Genomic DNA, 20,485 nt, shown 5'->3' with positions numbered 1-20,485 from the left:
AAGTAATAATTACGATATCTGAAGAAATGAATTAACAAAGTACGTAAAGTGCTTACATGAAGTAAATACCAAGATAGAAAAGTTGGTCAACAAATCACTACAGTAACCACTGAAGAAAGGGGCCCATATCCGCAATCAATCATTCCTGGATTTGCCTGATATTGTTCATGAACCCTTCCTTTGACGGGAAACAAATATCATTTGTATTCTTGTATACATATTTCAATTTATCCTTATTTGCATTTACATACATTTCTTTTTCATAGGTATCGTACCAATATTGTAACTGTAAGGGAAACATAATTTCGTATTTGCAATTACATTTCCGAGCAATAATTTTCGCAGCCAGTGCCATTATAACTTAGGGGAATCGTAAAGTTATGATTTGACTGGTGAAGTTAAGATTGTTTCGGATTTTTTTACAAATTGTTATCACATTTTAGCTTAATTCATGGCAAATTTTGTGGACCCACAACAACGATGTGAATATCATGCCAGGCCAACTTCATGAGGCGGAAAGGTTTATTCAGGTCATGGGCGAGTCTTTCTTCATCGAACTTGGCCATGAAGAATGGGAGGGGCAAAATTTTGGTAACAATGAATTATAATGGTCTTACTAAATTATCGATTAAGAAAATTGTTACTACATGTGACGCCCATCTTTTGGGTGCATTTTGAGTTGCAGTTGTACACGTGTATGTGCTCCAGACTTTGCAGATTCTACATTCTTTGATAAAGAGACTGCTTCTAGCTAAGTGATAAAATGATGGTGTAAGTCCGATTTTGTGGTCCTTTTGGGCCAATTTAAAAATAATATTAGCACTGTACGAGCACACCAAATACAATGTTTACATTTTTAGAAGCGTTATTTTCAATCAATTAGTAGACCATTTTTTTATGTTTGATATTGAAGAGAAAAACCTAGTCATTCCATACCCATGTGTCACCAGGTTAAATTAGGACTAGGTTTTTAAGCTATAAATATAACCTAACATATCCTCTTAAAATAGTTCATCCATCATTATTTTTGGCTCAGTTAGGTTGGATGACGTTAGAGAAAATCATAAAAAATGGTGTATCAAGCAATCAGCATTTATTCTCTCATGATTGTGTCCCTTATTTCATGAGATCACCAAGAAACGAATTCCACATTTGGCTTAAAGGTACGGGACATGTGTGTCGTATGCATTATTTTTTATGAACAGCTAAAGCCCTGGTCAATTCAGACACTTGACACAAGGAGAGCTTAGGCTATCATTTTAAACTCAGGTAGCAACGTGTCATCCGGTTTCTTATACTCGTGCTTTAAAAAACATACCCTAGGAATTTAATCACAAAAATATTCAGCCCAGCACGTCCGTCCGTCCGTGCGTCAAATTTCTCTCTCACAAACAGAACACACAGATCAAAATGTTTGTACATCGGAGTCAAATCAGTTGTGAAAAGCATTCAGATTATCATTTATCGCCAAACTTACCATCCAATCAAACGTAATCCCCAAATTGACTCAAAAAGCGCTATGAAATTTATATCTAGCGAGCGGAATGACATTTTCAAATACTTTGTAGACTAATTCAGAAAGCAGATATTCTATGTTTAAAAGTTGCTTTTCACAGAGTCTAAATACCCTGGTGTTCTTTTATCCTCCTCAGGACGAAAACTACAAAAACAAAGGTAACTCTGAAGGAATTGAATCAAAATTGTCAAAAACACCAAGTAACTCGAGAAATTGCAAATCACTAACAAATGATTATTTGAAATTGTCCTATCTACTTTTTCAGCTCTGATCGTCATAGGGAATGAGGTGCACGCGAGTAACAATTAACATTTTTTTGCATTCTGGTAAAAGAGGCAAAATGTCGACAATTCTTGAAACAGTTATAGAATGCTAAAAAATGAAAATTAAAGTAAGCAGCTTAGACAGTGTCAAACACAAGAAGTAAAATTCAACTCTGATGGCAATCAAAGTAGTTTACCGGATCAGGTAAGGAGTCAAGCCTTCTTTCACAATTTCTAAGCAAGTCAGTTAAGTTCTCTAACTTGGGCCAGTTAGTCCCCTGTATTTGAATTATAAATACAGGGCCCAAAGGCCAGCTAAGCCTATAATCAACTGATCATTTAAGGAATTCGATTATTGGAGTTTCAAGCTTATTGAACGCTGTAAACTCACTGATAACTTCGATGAGCACCCACATGATCTGGAATGGGGTTTCTCCACAACCAATCTGAAATACGTCCTCAATTAACCCCAATGGATTTCGCCTAAATCTGTACCCAATGCATTTATTTCATTTTTTCCACCACATCAACATCTTCCACTCTCAAATGATCACCAATGTGAATTGTCTTCAATGACATGACAGCTTCTACCCATCCACGAGATTCCCATCCATGCTCTCTTTATCTACGTCTGAGGTAACAGCCTAGCGGACCAAGTTTTCATACGTCAAAACGCTTCTCTTTTAAGTTCCAAGTCTGTTCTCCGACCAAGTTGTGTTGATGGACTTGCAATGTGAGCTTCGACAGTGAGAAAGACGCCTCCTCGTCCTGGCCAACGCTCCAGAGCCTCTTGATCTCGGCGGCACTGACACGGACTCAGTGGATACATACCCGCTGCTCACTGCTCACTGTTCAGTGAGTGAGTGTCCTTTCCTCGTTCCAGCTCTGCCTTCTTTAATACTCCCTGCGGACTCTACCCTCGCCCTTTGCCCTTCGCCCTTCTCCGCCAGGAGAAAGAGAGAGCCTCTTGTATCGCCGCAGCCTCTTCAGCCTCTGCAGCGAGTTCGTTTTGAGAGCGAAGCTGAAGCTGTTCTTCCGAGGGTTTGGGCCTTGACCATGGCCTGATTGGAGCCGTGATCCACCCCGGGGTCGCTCGTTGCCAGACATGAGTTCCACCGTGTTGGTTCGGAATTTTCTGATCTGTGGCTTGGACGTGACGACGGGCTTGGAAGCGGTGGAAAATGGCTCGGGTGGGGGCGGGGATTGTGGGTCGTCCTCGTGCTCCGGATCTTCCCGCTCGTCTACGGCTAGCTCGTCGGACTTTAACCCCATGGAACGGGCCTATCAACCTACCTTATTACGGATTATGCCGCAGCGAGATCTGGGGTAAGGCTGTGGGAGACGATGGGTTGTATTGAGTGGGAATGGTGGTAATCGGTGATTGAATGCCCGTAGGTCTTGTTTCAATCCGGATGCCATGAGTCGATTGCTGATGCCGGAGGGGCTGCGGTTTTGCACGGAGCGCGAGATCGCCAACTGTCCCAATAAGTCGCATTCCTTTGTGGTCACCAAGGCCAATGGCGACAAACTGTACGGCGTGTCGTTGAGCTTCTATGAGGAGGTCACGGACAGCAACATTTGTCACGCCGTCCACACCCTCCAGGTAAGGACATGTACCCGATCAACGAAACGGGTTCGTGTCTCATATAATCACACGTGGCGGGAAAATCACGTGTGATTATATTAAGTGTCTCTCTGTTTCTAATGTGGTTCAAGGCAAACACTTGATTATCTATCCGTAGAAAATGTACTCCACTGAGGCTGAGGGCGGGACTTTAAAACGCACCGATCGAGTCCGCCCTCGAAGTGCTCGGGCGCCTTCAGAGCGGTCGCGATCGCTACCCCGACATTACCAACAATCTCGTCTTTCCACGTCCACCTTAGATCTGAGTTCGGCCACCTACGATTACCGCAAGAACACCTTGTACGTGACCAAGGCCATCGCCGTGCTCTGCTCCGAGCCCCTGGTTAGTATTGCCCATCAGATCTTGAGCACGATGCAGAAGTACATCCAGAAGAGCGATTTTGATATCCAAGTCTTGGAAGGTTTGGTCTCGAACCTCGTCAACGATATTCCCGTGCCGAATAACGGGCGATCCGTGCGCTTTTGGTGCTTAGGCGATGCGGTGACGCTGAGCATGCCGCGGATACCGCTCGAGCTTCCGCTATTCGATTATAATCTGCTCGATTTCTTCGACATCCTGGGGATCGAAAACGCCATCTCACTCTTCATTTGCATCCTGTTGGAGCATCAAGTGCTTGTTTATTCCAAAGAGTGCGACAAGCTCATGCTCGTGTGCGAGTCCGTTACGGCTTTGCTTTACCCGTTCGCCTGGCAACACGTGTACGTGCCAATTCTACCGCCCAATCTGGAGAACTTCCTGGATGCACCCGTACCCTATGTCATGGGGCTCTTGAGACGCACCCATGATCTCGAGTTGTCCAAGAAAGGCTGCGTTTGCATCGTTGACATTGACAATGGCGAGTTGGAGTTACCCGAGGAGATCCCCGAATTCCCCTATCAGCCGGAGTTCATTGACGAAATCCGCAACACGATCGTCCAATTCGGCGGCAAGGACGGAGCCATTGTACTAAAAGAGCACGCCATCGAAACGAGGGAGAATCTCGAGTCCTCCAATGGCGGGGGTCAGAGCCAAATGCTGGATAATTCGGATACCATGGAGCAATTGAATCAGATGATCAACAAGTTCGAATCCATCAGTGCGGCCAAACCGTTCACCGGAGGAGGACCCAAGTATGATCGACTCAAATTGAACAATGCCCTGCGGGAGGTGTTCTGCAACCGCTTCGTCCACATGTTTCTGTCCTACGAGCACTTTGTGATATTAGCCGACGAATCGGATTCCTCGCTCACCCCTCAACAGCAAGAGACCCAGCAGAACTTTGACAAGATCTCCTTTCTGAGCGATCAGAAGCAGAGCCATCTACCCTTTCTTTCGGGGTTCTTGGAGACTCAGATGTTCTCCACGTTCATTGATGAGTGCATCGATAAAATGAGCCAGGAGATCATCATCGAGACGCCTTTCGACCTCCGATTAGTCCAGTTAAAAGGTTAGTCTGGCATCACTTCAGCTTTTCAAAGGCCTTGTTATATTTCATGAGGCACGATCGTTTTCTTTCTTGGCAGACCGATTTGGAGATAGTCTGGTACGGACACCCACGTACGAACCCTGTGATAAGAGCTTGGATATCAGTAGCGAAGCCCTGACTAAACGCCTCAAGAAGGTTGAGCTCACGGTCACGCCCCAAAAGTCCAACCAGAATGCCAAACACTCTGCGGGATCTCAGCAACGGCAACACCAAAAAACCGTCACACCCGGGGTATTTCCACTCCTGGATCCTTCCAAGTTCGAAGGCAAAACCAACTCAGCCATATTCGTCAGAGGTAAAGCTGCCGTAATCATTTCCTGGTCTAATTCTTGACCGGCGTTGTCATCAAAAGTTCGTGCATTATCAAGGTCTCCTTTGGTCCTCGCTCAAGACAACCATGTTGTGGCCTTTGTCCAAGAAGCGGAGAAGTAGATGCTTTGATTCCTCTGGCTTAACACATACGCTTTGTCACAATTTCAATAGTGCGATTGATCCGGGTAGACGTGTTCATGCTTGTATCACATCTTCCAGGCGATCGCAAGTCCAAGTCAATCGATCCGGGTTTGTTGCCATCCCAGAAGATCTCGTTATTAAATGCTAGTCCCGCGGCCATCGCGGAAGCCAACTGGACTTTCGTCCATCAACTCTTGAAAGAATGCAAATGCAAAACCAAACGGATCCTTCTCGAGAAGCTCGGCCAAGAGGCCGTCGAATGGGGTCACGGGGCCCAGTTTTCAGGTACATTTAGGTGACCCGATGATCGAGTTGACATCCCGGAAACTCATGGTCTCACTTTACAGGGAGTGAAGAGAACATGTTAGTGGCCAGTGTGTGCGATCTCATCGAGCGCATCTGGAGCCACGGCCTTCAGAACCGCCAAGGCAAGTCTTCGCTCTGGCACTTTCTCCACAAGTTCGGTCGTGCCAACGAGAAGTTGATGCGGTTCAAGGGCACCTTGGGCACGCAATCCTTCTACAGTCCATTGATCAAGAGCAAGCCGTTCCTCCTACCCGACCACGCCCGCCCTGTTCAGGTACTAAACAATCCCAACCGCCGGACGCCCACTTTCGACTCCACCCTCATGGCCATGGTGCACAATGTGTCCACGATTCACGAGATCAAGACTGATATCGGATATGCTCGGGCGTGGATTCGGTTAGCTCTGGAGCGCAAGTGCTTGTCCAAGTTTCTCCACGTTTTGGCCAGCGATCCCGTACTGTTGAAGCACTTGTACAAACGATACTCGTTCTTGAGATCCGAGGACGAGCGCGAACAGAGCTTGTACTACTTGGAGACACTCACCACGGTCGAATTCTCGTGCTTTACCAATGCTTACCCGAACTCCAGTCTCCTGTACCAAGTAAGGACGACGATCGATTGATAGGTGGTATATGCCCATATGAATTCCTTTGTTCTAAAGCACGGCTTTGCAAGGGTTTTAACCAGGATGGCTTTTAGTAGCTCACCTAAGAATCCAGCGCACAGATCGATCTCGGTAATGTTATCTTTTTGTAGAAAAGCTCAAATTGAAGAAGGGCTTTCAAGTATACCGGTCTGAATCTGAAGGATTAGCTTTATTGCGAGAATTAAGATAGTTCTAAAGTGATATACCCAGGATTTCATGTATACTTGTTCTCTTTCTGAGACTTTTATTAACCAACCTTAGCTGACTCAGTTGTGCGTGTGATTGAGATCACTTCTAACCTGTGATTTTAACTATAGTTGTCGAAACTCCATCCCAAAAATTTTTAAGACCTCACTGGATGCCCGCAATTCACTTGCTCAGAGCAAAAATTTGACATTATCCCATCGAAAAGTGCGCAGGATCAGTCTTGATCATTTAATCTCCATTCATTGACCCCTTCTCACGAATGTCTCTGATCTCAGGTTCTAATCTTTCCGTCATCCAAATCGGGTCACAATCCGTGCACGAGTAACGTATGGATTCATGTGGTCGGGTCTTATGGGGAGACCTCGATCATTCGCATTCCTCGAGGAACGATTCATTTTTCGTTCTGGACCAAGAACCTCGGCGTCATTACAAGCATGCGGGTCGGCCATGACAATGCCGGATCCACGCCCAATTGGCTCATTGAGCACGTCCTGTTGCGGAATGAGTTCACCGGACAGACCTACAAATTCAGTTGTGGTCGTTGGTTGGGTCAGAGTGTGGATGATGGGTCCACTGAGCGATATTTGGTGGGCTACCCAGTGGCCAAGGATGCCAATCTGCAGAACCTTGTCCAGATCTGTGCCTATCCACCTGAACATGCTTGCCCTGCTTTGGCTGGAAAAGCTGAGGAACCTGAGAATGAGATCGTGGAGCTGCAGGTAGGGACGAAATTGAGGGTTCTCTGGGTAAATATTTTCTTGTGATATGACGGTGACATTTGAATCAAAACGTGTGCTTGATTTTTTGAAATTGTGTATTGTTTGTAATATGTCGAAAATGAACGGATGAGATTAGTTGAAGTTTAATTCGCCGAATTTTGATTCTCCGTCGCGAATGATTTTTTTTAGTTTAATAGAGCTTTATACAGCAACTTTTAGTCTTATCTCTTCTATGAAACTTTGTTGTTGCCTTTTAGTAATTGCACATATTACTTCAAATTTAGATGCACTTAGGTGCACTAGTTTCAGTGGTTGCATCCTTTTGCGATAAAACTCAAAAAACTCAAGAAAATTTTATTTCCTTTTTTCCAGCTCCTTTTATGTTTAAGTTAAAAGTTTTTGATCTAAAAGAAGATTAATAATTGGCCTCAAAGTCTTGAACGTCAAATACAAAAAAAATGATACCCACCTCAATCAGTATCTGTTAAGATTGTCACGATTCGATGGAACACGTACCCACTTGTTGCAGACTCGCCTGGGCGATGCCATCAATCGAATCATCAAGTTTTACCACAAGAGCTTGAATGAGAAGATCAGTTATGCTCATCTCATGTGTGGCGAGCACGGTCTGGTCCATGCTCTTATTCACATCTTCACTTTTGGGTAAGCTCTCATTGTCCGCCGCTAGTTCTTCATTTCCTAATTAGAATCGTCCATATCGGACAGGTAAGCCAATATTTGCCTTCAATTAACTCAAAACCCATCCGAACGGCCTTGTCGAGAATGAAATGCTCTCCCCCACAAGCTACTCGATTCGAGGCTCAAATCTGACTTTCCTCATTGACATTGGGGTTTTGCGGGAAATGATGGCCCAATATTTGTAGTTCAGGTCTCGAATATCTGCATTGTTGCATTTCCAGCTTCAAGTCGGCGCGTTTGTTTGGACGGAATCTATCGGTTTGGGACTTCTTCCTCAAGGTCACGATGGACTTCAACAACTCCATGGCTCATTTCATCTCGCAAATGCCCAACTCACCGTTGAACTCGCCCAAACGCGGCTCAAATACTTTGGAGAATCCGCGACGAAACTCAAGTTTGTCCAATTTATTGGACTCGCCCAAAAGAACCCCCGGATCCAACACGCCACAAAATACTCTACCTCGAGCCAAACAATTCACCAGGTACGAGTATAGATGCTCAAGGCAGGATCTAGGCTCTGAATCCAGGGTCTCTAGGTGGACGAGGTGCTTTCAAAGTCAAATGCATTCGCTCTATATTTTTTAAAATTATTGGTTGAAAGGCTTTTTTTGCCAAAGTTGAATAGTCACAAGGCCCATTCTTAGTACCTCTTGTTAAATTCAATTTCTTCTGAATTAGCTATTTCCATTTCGCCCAAACATGTTGGCGATAACCCCGACAAGTTCCGAGTGATGTTTTTGACCGAGAAAAACGCCAAGAAGGTCAAAAAGCTACAAGACAACAACGCCCTACGGTCAACCTAATCTCTAAAGATTCGGGCCATTTTCAACATTAGCGACATTCAGATGTGTTTTTTGTCCAAATATCTTGGAATGCAAAATCAACCACTAGTGGGTGGCGTCAACATGCTTGGGCCAAATGAAAATAGCTTAATCAAATTAAAGCTATTTTCCGAAATTTATGCAAATTGACGGCGCCATATTTCAAACTTGTCAACATCAGGTGTTCAACCAATAATTTTAAAAATGTAAAGCAGTGCATTTTGCTTTTGAAAGCACGTTGTATGTATGAGTCGTATGTTTATGATATTTGGAAACGTTTCCATCCAAAGATGGGGATTAGCTGGAATGGCATACTTAAGACCAAATTAATCTTCATTTGAATGCCGGAGTATATGCATCAAATTAATGTACTTGAGGCTTAACAGCAATCTGAATTATCCAAGGTCCACTCGCGATCTTCTCTCTAGCCTCATCCAGTTTTGCATGAATCTTGAAATTTTAATCCCCGATATTTTTTTGAGATTGTGGTCAAGTTTTTCAAAGTCATTCAATATACGAAATCTTCATTTATTGAAGGCAATAGTACTAAAGCAACTTTTGTAGTCTCTATTTGAGATCTAACTAGATTGCAGCGAAGATATGTGTTCCACTAATCCCATTGGTCAAACAAGCTCCAAGCAAGCATTTGTATTCCAACTTCCATTCCTACCTAACCACCTGTCAGGTTTATGAGCGTAACTCCCAAACTTCCCATCATATCTTAACCGACAAGTTTAGAGTTGTGCCAGAGCTTGGCCAAACTCCTTCTTCTTGACTTGCCATTGCATGAGTTCCATCTTCACGATTTTTATAGGATGTACACCAAACTTGTAACCCGCATTGAGACCACGTGCTCGAGATTGGGCAAAGACGACAAATTTCAGCTCTTCGTTTGTTTGGCCGCCTATGATCGACTACTGGGCAAGATCATAACAGACTTGACCAAGGCCATCGCTGCCCAACAGGTGAGAGGACTTATTTTCTCTTGTTGACTCTAACAAGCCCTTCACACTTTGTTGGCCTCTTTTCAGTTGTACGAGGAGAATTCGTTCCTCAGGAATCCTAATCTGGCCTCGTTCCTGACTCACATTCTGGAGGCGTTGGAAGACATCTCAGTGCCCGTGGATCCGGCCATGAAGGCCACTTTCGAGGAACACAACTTGATTTTAACCAATAGGAAATAAGCGATCTCAAAGAAGCCTAGCTTTCTTTCCCCTCCGTGAAACCAACCCCTAGATCTGAGGAGCCAATGTTCCACAATTATGAGCACATTCAACGCTTGGCTTTTGTCTTTTAGATTGATTATGAGAGCAACGGTTGTAACACTTTAAGTTTTGTTCTAGTCCCTGCTTTCAAGGCTTATGATTGATCTCGGAAACAATTGATTTGCATTTCAGTGGGGAATGCCCCAACTGCACTCTCAAATTGTCAAACATACTTTGTTCATTTCCATGTCAACACACTATTGATATTATACTGGTACACCTGCATACGATACTGGCTTCAACAGCCGAGTATTGAGTCAATTTGGTCAACACTGAAGAACAATAAATCTATTTCCAACAAAACATCACGCAAGAGTTTGATGAAAAAAACTGACCGACTCCTCTGCAGGTCTGAAACAAGAGGAAATTTATTATATATGACTATTTATTTCTTCATTGCTTGTTTGATTCGACAAAATGAGTAAGCAAGGTTGGTCAAAATGGAAAGTAACCACACTGAGATCAGAATTGGATAAAGAGACACTTTTTGATTCAAAAACATCACCAGGAAAAAAGTTTATCTCTGGGTGGGACATTTGTGTACAACCAACCCCAAAATTTAAAACAAATATCGCCACTATCAATTATGCAATTTCCAATGCCTTTTTTTGTTTTGACTTTGTTGAGTTTAGTTGATCAACTTCAGCAATCAGTTCTTTTCGCTCCTGGGAATGGAGTCTCCAGCAGTTCCACATAAAAAAAGAAAAGTTGCGAATTATATTTTATTTAGCTTTCAATTGAAAAAATGTCTTATCTGCCAACGAATTAGAGTTGGCGGATCTTACTGGCCCTTGAATGTAGGGTTGGTTGATCAGGTATTTTAGTTGAAATCTTATCCAAGTCTGACTTAAATCCCGTTGCAGGATTAACGCCTACATACGACCTACGAATATTTGCAGGCAGCAATTCAAGAATGAATTGCATTTTTGAAGGCAAAGTGAATATCGATCTTTGTTTATCGTTTGAATGAATAAAAAATTGGAAGGACTCTGCGTCAAAGGTAAATGCTTTTTTCTAAATAGTGGCTTAAAATTAGGATACGCTTTGTGATACGATAAAACTGCATACAACTCATGTTGAATGTTGGCAGTTTATAAGATGGTGTGCTAAAAGTGAAAATTCTCTTTCAAAGAAACTTATCCTTAGCATGTGTATCTTTGCAATTTTGGCGCCGATTAAATATGTTTCTAAATTCTATGATCAGATTTTTTGAGAAAAATCTGGCTTATTTTCCCCATCTCTAATAATAATTTTTGGCCGAATCGCGCTTTTGACCAAATGGGAGATGGTTCTGTTTGGTTATATTTTGGAGGCCTTTTCTCTACTTTCATTGAAGTGGTCTCTTTGATCTAAGGTCTGTTCTGTTGCTTTTGTTTGTCAAATATTGCTCCATTATCGAACATTGGCCTATTGGATCGAAAACTTTTAATCGATTTCAACCTCGAGCACAAGACCCTCATAGCCCATTTTGTTCCATAAGCCAATGCTTACATTTGGGGATGTATTTACGGATTATATCAATTAGAGGCCGCAAACAAGCACCAAAAACCAAAACATTCACTACTCTAATCTCAGGGACGAAAAAAAACCTTAATGGATCTTTCAGTAACCAAGCAACATCAGCTTTCGTACACTTTCCTTGGTATCGTGTAACTTTACATATGTTTAATCTTAACCTACTCAGATATTTGCTTTTTGCGCAGGTTGGTACTAGCGCTCCAGGGAATGTAATCACATTTCTACTTCATTTGTAATTTGATATTTGATATTTGGTCGACTAATGAGCTCAAGTTGGTGGATCTGGCAATTCCTTGGAATATGAAGTTGATCTGAAATTTTGTGCACAAAATAGACCAAATCTGCCTTATAATAGCGAACAAAAGTGAGCAGAAAATTAACCAATGGAGAGCTCAATATAAACAAAGGACTTCACCACAACTTCAGTGTTCCAACTGCTAGATTTTTAAGGTCTAAGATGTGGCTGTAGAATCGATCAGTACAAAATCAGCATTGTGGTACTATTTCTGGGCTTGAAAATCCAATACATTCAATCACATGTTTGAAAAGACTTGCCTACTTTCAACTGGATATGCCCATCAAACGTTCCATTATTTTGGAGGACTACCCCTAACTTTTAATGAATGAAACCTGTTCCATTTCATCGCCATCCATTATCTAACCATGAACCAATGGAAGATTCCAGTGGTTCATGATCTAAGTGACGTAAAAGGTCATTGAACGAAATTTCATCTCGTTTGAAACCATTTCACTCGACCCCAGGAACCCAAGGAATATAAAAACAAGCACCCTCAAGACGAGAACTGTTATTTTGTGTCGCAATCAACAAACGAGCAACCCTTGTATATTCCCATATTTTGCTTCATCAAATTTCAACCCCATTGAATGATTGTGTCAAGAGTTTTGGCATTTCAAAGCTCAGCACATATCTGTGAAAGGGCTGTTGAATGAGATCTTGTTTGTTTCAAGAATGCTTTTCGATTTCAAATGAGCAAATAAATAAGCACTTATCAAACTGATTGGCCCATATTGCATTTTCGGAGGCTGGGTATATATTTGCTTTTCAAACTCCATTAGAGTTACAAAATGTTCATGATTTGTTGCATCTTTACTTTGAAGCACCCTGTATTTGATCACGTCATGTCTCTCAGACAATCATTTCAAGAATGAAAAATATTATTCCAAAGAGCACTCCATAAATTTCCAAAGTATTTTTGACTAATCAGCAGTGCTGGAGAAGACTAAAATGCTCAGGTTTTCAGACACACTCCGCACTTTCGCCAAAACTCGTCAGATTTTTCTTTGATTTTTTTTCCCTTTCAAAAGTAAATGCTTCCTTTTTTGTCATTGCTATCACTACGTAAAGCCTAAATTTAAGCTCAGATGAAATCAAATTTAGTCTTTGACCCTTAATGGCCTTTATTCCTAAAAATGAAACTATAATTCCTCATAATGTCATTCCTCGAATAAGGGCCAAAGCTTTTTAACACGCTGAACAATTTGCCCTCTGAATTTTTGAAAAACACTTTACTTCTGACGGCAATCCCAACACAAACGTCCTCTCTGATGAAATTCCCAACACTTTCTCGTCTAACATTGGACTTACTGAACATTGGAGCCACCCTGTTGGACCACGTACCGACAGTAATCAGTAGAGGGCGAAAAAATATGCCAATACATAAAGACATCATATTTCACATATTTTGCCAGTTTTTTGGCCTACAAGACATATTTCGGGATTTTCGTCGAAAAGGGACATGTTTTGCTGTTTTAGTGACATTTAAGTAGATTTTTTTAAAGAAAAGCCATTGCTTATGGTTGTAAAGGCTTGGGCAGGGCTAGTGTGCTAGGATCTGAAAGGTTTGTAATTAGAGATGTCATTTTTAATACATTTTAAAACCCCACTTATAAATAGCATTTGGAAAAGGTAAAAAGGCTTGCATTTAAATTTACTAATAAAATGATCACTTTGATAAATAATATTTATAAAATAGCACTAGAAATATTCGCGAAGTGTTTTTATTATGTGGGGGTTAGATTTGTTGCGTTTGAAGCAACCTAATTTTGTTTTCAAACACGGATATGGCAACACTATTTTAATGTTGACAATTTAAAGAAAAATTGAGCAGGGCTAAGCAGGCCAAAGCAGGCCAAAGCAGGCTCCTTTCTGGGCTGCCTGACTGGCTCCAACTATTCTGGTTCCACACAAGAAAAATAAAGAAATGCATCCAAAGTGTGCCAGCCAAGATGCCAAACTCAAATGGATAAAGGATGTCAACACAAAGGACGAGTACCAAATCAAGTTATTGCATAACTTACGACTCTTCTGTAAGATATGCGACGAACAGTTCTCTTGGGAACGTAAAAAAAATCTTGTATGTCAACACACATTTCAATAAAGCTAGCTGAAATAAAAATGTACTTCTTAGGACTTATTTTGGAATTTCTGAGGACATTTTTTGGTATTTCTGAGGACATTTTTTGGTATTTCTGAGGACACAATGACATCTTATTTTGTCGTTTTGGAGGACATATTTTTTCGCCCTCTTGTAATCAGTCACCGGACATTGAGATGTCCTATGACCAGATCCTCCCATAATACTTGACTAATGTACCATGTCATCCAAATAAGTAACCTTCATTTGATTGTTCTAATACTCCTCACTTTTGATTCGATCAATCAACACTTTGCAAACGTTCCATGCTTACCATGGGGCTCTACCAAACCAGTCTCATAGATTAGGCAACAAAGGCATGGACAGTCGAACCCAATCAGAAAACAATGGCCAAATAAAAGAGGGAAGTCAAACAAATTATAAAGGTCTTTTCTCTTTCTCTTTCTAACTCTGTAACATTCTCGAGTACAAAATATATGATAGCCCCTCAGGTCTTGATACTACTAACTTCCTTTCATGTTGGACGAGATTATCGAAATCACACCACCAACCACCATGCCATGCCAAATGGTTGCTGTACGAGTGTGTGTTACGTAAGTGTCAAGCATCACCCCATATTTGTTACATGTTCCTCGTTGGTTGTGGTTGGGATGCGCGTCCGCCGGTTGGACAACCAACCAACCCACCAACCACCCAACCATTCATCTGTCGAAAAGCGACCGGTCGGACAAGTAAAAGTAGATCAAGTCATTGGTTCGGGACAAAGGTATAAGTATAAGACTGAGACTCGTTTGACAGTCACAATCAGTCAGCATTGCCAATCCACACTATTCACATCATGAAGAGCTTTATTGTGGTAAGTGACAAGGCGAAATAAAAAAAAAGAGTGTTCTAATTCCTAACATGTACCTTTTTGTTATCCTGCAGTTCTCCTGCCTTTTGGCCGTCAGTCTGGCTCGTCCCCAGGGCGAAAACGCCCCTCTCAGTGCGGATGAAGTGATCCAGGAACAACTGGACGGAGCAAAAAGGCTGGAGGAGACCGCTGCTCAACTCAGGTAAGATTGTCAAGATTGGCCTTGTTCTTGGAAATGCCGTGGGTCATACAGGGGCTTGATGTGGTTGCTATTCCTGTCCATTTAGAGAGCTGCCTCAAGCTGATGTGGACGCTTTGATCTTGGGTGTGGGACCAGCTTTGGGATTTGACACCGACACACGGTTTAACGTGGCCAACTCAATTGCGGTTTTGGAGAAAACGGCCGAATTCTTGAAAACGTCGGCTGGTCCATTGGTCAATCTGGTGAAGTCTTTGGAGGCCATCCAAAAGTGAACATGTGCTTGATTTTTATTCTCAAAAATAGATGCCTGATCTCTATGTGATACGTGAACAACATGAACTGAACTAAAAAAAAAATATAAAAATATACTTAAATCTTGAAAGACGTCTTACTTATTTCTGAGAATAAGAGCAATCATTGTCTTCATGCCAAACCTAGCATTGTCTTGGCATATCCTGGTTCGCATCCTACCTTGTTCTTGATTCTGAGCAAGTTCTTCATGAATAAGCAACTTTGAACGGTAAAAGGTCCACTCGGAAACCTGAATAAAATAGGTTGTTGTTGTGGTTACCATTACTTATGAAACATAAAAATAGGTGTTATAATGTGTTTGAGCATATTTGACACTAAAAAGTTACTGCCAATTGTTCAATTTCTTAATACTTTTTTTTCCCTTTTGTCCGTTGCTTGGAAAATGTATGAAGAAATCCTAAATGGAGATATCGTTGCAACGTTACTTTTACTACAAGAAAAATAGTAACCGTTAATCAATCTCCCTTTTTCAATTGGGGAAGAAAGAGATAGGGCAGATACCTGAAAAATAGTCAAACGACAAATTGTGCAAAATATCAAATTGAAGGGTTGGTGAGACATTTTCAAATCACCTTTGGTTCAAAGGTTTTTACAATTAAGGCAGGACTTGAAACAATTTTTGCTTCTAGAACGCACGGTCTCCTCTTGATGGTGGCCTTCTGCGCTATTAAGTGGCTTACCTGCTGGCCACGGTGGTTACATTTTCTAGTTAAGTGTTTGCTCGAATGCCAAGACATCAAGATATGTTTTTCATTGTCAAAGAGACAAAAGGAACAACTTTTGTGAAATACACATGTTCAAAGGAGCTCAGATAAGTGTGTTAGTGTGTTCAATCAGTTAAAAGTACATTGAAATACATCATTGTCAAAAACGAAGTTAATCAGTATTAAACATACTCTTAGTTGTGTATTGACTTAAAATTTCATAAACTTCTATTAATCAGATGCTTAATCATTACAAGTTGAAAGTTGCGTTTTACACCGTAAAAGATCGAAAAGTGGCTTAACTATGTGTCCAGTTATTTCCAAGGCATAATATTGTCTTTTTCAATAAAACGACAAGAGATATCATTTTTCCATTTTCCTTAAGATTTTTTTAAAGCAAAAGTAGCAAAAAAAGTCACTTAAAACTTCCAAAACATGTAAAATTGCCTTTCATTTTACTTAAGTGCCAAAAGCTACACTATTCTACCATGTTGCTAAAGTATTTGAGAGATACATGTGACAGTTTAATTTTCAAATTTGTCACTTTTTGCAAGAATTATTTTTTTACATACTAGCGATGTTTTCATTCAACCTCAATAGAATTTTGTCAAAATTCAAAATTTAGGTGGATTAAATGTGCAATTGACAATTGTGGCATCAAAGTTATGAAATGTTGACATTAAGTAAGTTTCAACTTCTATTGCAATCTATTTTCGGGTTTTTCTACCTGCTTCAGAAAAGTGAAATATTTCCATTTATATTTTAGGCATAAAAAAGCATATTCTAATTTTTGGCAATTGCTGTAAGTTAAAACCCGAGCAATTTGTAGTCAAATTTGATGCAAACGCAATCTTTAAAAGCGAGGTATCTTATCATTAGCTCAATTGATTTGGTTGAAATTGTAGTTGGAAACGCAACTAAGGTTACTCCCAACATCTATTGACTACGTTTTTTAAAACATTAACTGGATTCTTGGATACGGTCGTCTCGCCTCCTCTCGTCTCACCCGTCTCACCACGGTGGTCAAAATGCCTTATCAAGTATTGAGAGAAATACGCAAATCCACCTTAACAGTCTTCTACCTCGCAAAAACCATAACAAGTAATTTTAACCTTATTGATTTATTGAATTATGGCTCAAATTTAACGCTCATATGGAGAAGAGCTACCAAGATTTGTTTGGATACTTCTGATAGACTTCAAAAAGGCTTTTGAACCACTGTGGCAGTCGTCTCAGTGGTGAGACGAGAGGGGTAAGCTGATCATCGAAGAATCCAGCTATTATCTCGTTGTAGGTTTTGAGTGGATTAATACTCTATTCTGAGCTAAAATGCAAGATTTATTTTTACAAAAGTTGTTCCTTTTGTTTCAGTAACAACGAAAATCGTTATTAGAAGTCTTGGCATTTGCACAAAAACTTTATCAGTTTTGTGGGTACCGCCTTGTGGCTTCACTGCCAGGATACTTTGGTGAAGTTTGCCTTAAGATATCGCCTTACAGATGAATTACATGCATTGTTTCATCCTTGGCGGGGGTTCCATTGCTACAGGCCAGTTTTCCAGAGCAAATGGTATGGACTTATTGGAATTAGTTTTCATATGTAAACATCATTCTCCTTCACTTAGTTGTTGGCCCTACTTTTTTAAACTTAACTTAGCTTAATCTAATTTAATCTATGACGATATTAATAACCCTTAAATTCTATAAATAAATTTTATAAAAAATTCTACAAATTCAACAAAGCACAGCCAATTAAATGGTGGGGAATAATATTGTCTGTTTCTTTGACGTCTTTGTCGTGTCATCACTAATTGTGAAAACCTTGAAAAAGAGAGTTGAATTGAAAATATCTCACCAACCTCTGTTCAGCTATTTAAGTTATTACAACAGGACAAATTTTGACAAGACTGCATTATCGCCATCTAGCAACAAAATCTCCAGCGGGCCCAGCCTCAAAGATGGAATATTCCATGTAATTCATCTGTGAGACCGGGGTTTGTTCCAAAGTTCGCAAAAGCATCATACTACTGATGTTTATTTAGTCCTTTCTAATGCATGAACCATTATTCCACAATCAGTTTCCTTATGGTCTGCCCCGTGTTATCCCTAATTGCGGAGAACATTTGAAAGCTTTTGAAAAGAAGTTGAATTACAAATGCCTCACCGACCTCTGCTCAAAATTTGAATTCGATATTTGCATTGCTTTGTACTTGTAAGCACGTTTCTCTGGTCCCATATTTACTGGTCACGTATATGTTTGTGACCTTTTTTTTTGCTTTCGTTTTTTCTCGTTACACGCTTTTGTACCCGTTGTGTTGGAAGTGATGTGGAAAATAGATATATACCAATATGAGATTAGCATTAGATGCTTTGAAATTGAAGACTTTTAGAACCAATTTGCTTTTAAGAAAAATGATAAAAAACATGGAAGTGGCAATAATAGGTTAACAATATATGATTCCTACTCATCACACTAAGTAAGAGCAAAAATTTTGTAGATTAAGCCCCTAGCTAACCTTTTGGAACAATTGAATGTGGCCTTGCCAATTTTAGATATCCTCGCTTATTGAAATTCAGTTGCCATTCATGAATGAGGTGGTCCAAAAGCTACTCATTGCTTTTTAACTGCAGTACTTGAAAAACAACTTGAAAATATCTCCGTGGGATGCATCAAAATCTAGTTGATTCGAAGCCCAAAAGGATTTAAAAATGCGAAATTGATTGATATTCAATCTTTGCGTTTGGTACTATGATTGTGAAGCCGAAAGAAATCAATGAATCTAAAATAGTCCATTTCTGTTAATTGTATTGTGGAGCTTGGAAATATTTTTTGGAAACATGTTATTGGATAACTTTTATTTATTTTTTCTTTTGCCAGACACCTAATAAAGAATACGAAACAGATGATTCTTGATTTTTAAACTTGCTCAGTTGATCAAAATTAAGTGCTCCTTGGGATGAACACAACTTGGAATATAACATGCCAGAGTGTATTTCCCACACCAAGCCGTACACGGTTTTTTTTACAATCCTCCAATTTTTATGGAGGACTTCATTCCTCATAATTTTGCAAGACTGGAATTTTGTTTTTTCAAGGTTCACTTGGTCAATGTAAATTGTTGGATTTGAAAGTACAAAACAATGCTGCAACATCAACTTTCAACTTTGCCAAAGGGTTTCGGGAAGATGAAGTGTACTCTTCGCCCCTTCATTTTTCTAAAAGAAAAAGTAAAAAGATGGCCATAAATTGGTTTGTCGAAATATCATTTAAACGCCATGTCTGCTTTTAATAATATCTTAACATCAAGTTCTTCGATTTAGTTCTTTGGATGAAGAGGCCTGGTCGAGATTTTGATGTACTGGTCGCGAACCCATTGAATTTTTTTCCACTCCACTTTGAAGCTAGAACTTCAAACTTACAAAGAGATGATTATGGAGCGGAATCATGGTCCATGAACAATTGGAAGGAAAAAAACTTGCTCCCGGAAAGCTATGTGCTTTTTCCATGTCTTCAAATCTGGTAAGAGAGAGACTCTATGCATACTTCATCTCTTTACGAGTCCTTTCTTGTCACTCTAATACCCCAAATGAACTACAAAACACGTCAATTGTTTCCATGACTAGAAATTTAACCAACAGGAACATGTGCCTCAATCAATTTCAATTTCAAGTCAATCAAGTCTAAGGTACATGTTTCAATTCTTTTCCCATTACTTGTAACATACAACCCTACCCCCTAGGCTACTTTTGATCCCCGCTCGCTCTCTTTCATACTCCTTCCCTTTCTCGCGGACTTTGTTCCAAGGAACATCGTTGGAACACGGAACTTGGGTGGAACAACGCGTTCGTTCCGCAATCTTCAGAGCTCTCTCTCCGTGAAAAGGAGAGGGAAAGAGAGCGGTGTTTTTTCTCATTGTCGATCGGACTCTGGCTACATTCTGAACTGCATCACCATCATCTCGTTCCTCATCTGTTGCTCGGGAGTTTTGAGTAGTGCTTTGGAACAGTGATTCCAGCTCCAATCCCTAGTGAGTGGATAGGAAATGGAACGGTCAAGAGTACTGAGATGCATTTCTATTTGTCTTGAGGACTCGTTGTATTCGTTTAGCATGGTCAAGGTTTGACTGGAGTCAAGGTAAGGCCACTGGATCGACGGGTAAATTGTATTGAATAAGTTCATTGAAGCGTGGAACGTCCTCAAATTGAATGCGTGAGCTCTATGACGGGGACCACTGAAAGTCGGTTAGTTCCAATTCATGGTTCCACTCAATGTCGCAGTTGGAGATTGAATAATTCATCGATGGCTAGTTACATCGAAAACCAACCGAAAGATTGAAGTGGAATTGACTTAAACCATTTTTTGTCCTTAGGCAATTGAAAAAGTTGGAAATTCCCGTGCATTGCTTCCCGGAACATATTTGAATTTTTGAGGAATCTTTCTGAGTAAAGGAACCAACCCAAAATTAAAGGCAAAACCAGGACTTATTGAAATGTA

General features: G+C 40.6%; 2 protein-coding genes across 3 annotated transcripts; both read left to right on the top strand.

The window, feature by feature from the left end:
- Positions 1–2,467: 2,467 nt before the first annotated feature.
- On the top strand, positions 2,468–10,309 carry LOC131880316 (DENN domain-containing protein 5B-like). 2 transcript variants are annotated; one of them, XM_059226916.1, is made up of 11 exons: positions 2,472–3,105; positions 3,175–3,382; positions 3,522–4,851; positions 4,928–5,185; positions 5,422–5,628; positions 5,691–6,250; positions 6,778–7,221; positions 7,751–7,884; positions 8,142–8,402; positions 9,556–9,706; positions 9,773–10,309. In XM_059226916.1, the coding sequence occupies exons 1-11, from the start codon at positions 2,885–2,887 to the stop codon at positions 9,923–9,925; spliced, it is 3,927 nt and encodes a 1,308-aa protein (XP_059082899.1). In that variant the 5' UTR covers positions 2,472–2,884; the 3' UTR covers positions 9,926–10,309. The 2 variants fall into 2 exon arrangements, with proteins under 2 accessions (XP_059082900.1, XP_059082899.1); XM_059226917.1 differs by lacking the exons at positions 7,751–7,884; positions 8,142–8,402; positions 9,556–9,706; positions 9,773–10,309 and adding an exon at positions 7,594–7,730 and having other exon boundaries at positions 2,468–3,105.
- A 4,306-nt stretch (positions 10,310–14,615) lies between these two features.
- LOC131880501 (uncharacterized) lies at positions 14,616–15,357 on the top strand. Its single transcript, XM_059227159.1, has 3 exons — positions 14,616–14,776; positions 14,848–14,975; positions 15,061–15,357. Exons 1-3 carry the CDS (start codon positions 14,759–14,761, stop codon positions 15,245–15,247), a joined length of 333 nt encoding a protein of 110 aa, XP_059083142.1. The 5' UTR covers positions 14,616–14,758; the 3' UTR covers positions 15,248–15,357.
- The last annotated feature ends 5,128 nt before the right edge of the window (positions 15,358–20,485 follow it).

The sequence above is a fragment of the Tigriopus californicus genome, chromosome 5, assembly GCF_007210705.1.
Source record: "Tigriopus californicus strain San Diego chromosome 5, Tcal_SD_v2.1, whole genome shotgun sequence".
Taxonomy (NCBI): Eukaryota; Metazoa; Arthropoda; class Copepoda; order Harpacticoida; family Harpacticidae; genus Tigriopus; species Tigriopus californicus.
The sequence above is the reverse complement of the archived record's forward strand: the minus strand, read 5'-3'. Positions and strand labels throughout refer to the sequence as shown.

Bases quoted from the DNA above. Each gene is read 5' to 3' on its own strand.
- LOC131880501 (XM_059227159.1), top strand. The intron at 14,976-15,060 runs GTAAGATTGTCA...CTGTCCATTTAG, and splicing joins GAGACCGCTGCTCAACTCAG to AGAGCTGCCTCAAGCTGATG.
- LOC131880316 (XM_059226916.1), top strand. From the start codon at position 2,885: ATGAGTTCCACCGTGTTGGTTCGGAATTTTCTGATCTGTGGCTTGGAC. The intron at 7,222-7,750 runs GTAGGGACGAAA...CACTTGTTGCAG, and splicing joins ATGAGATCGTGGAGCTGCAG to ACTCGCCTGGGCGATGCCAT. The intron at 8,403-9,555 runs GTACGAGTATAG...CGATTTTTATAG, and splicing joins CGAGCCAAACAATTCACCAG to GATGTACACCAAACTTGTAA.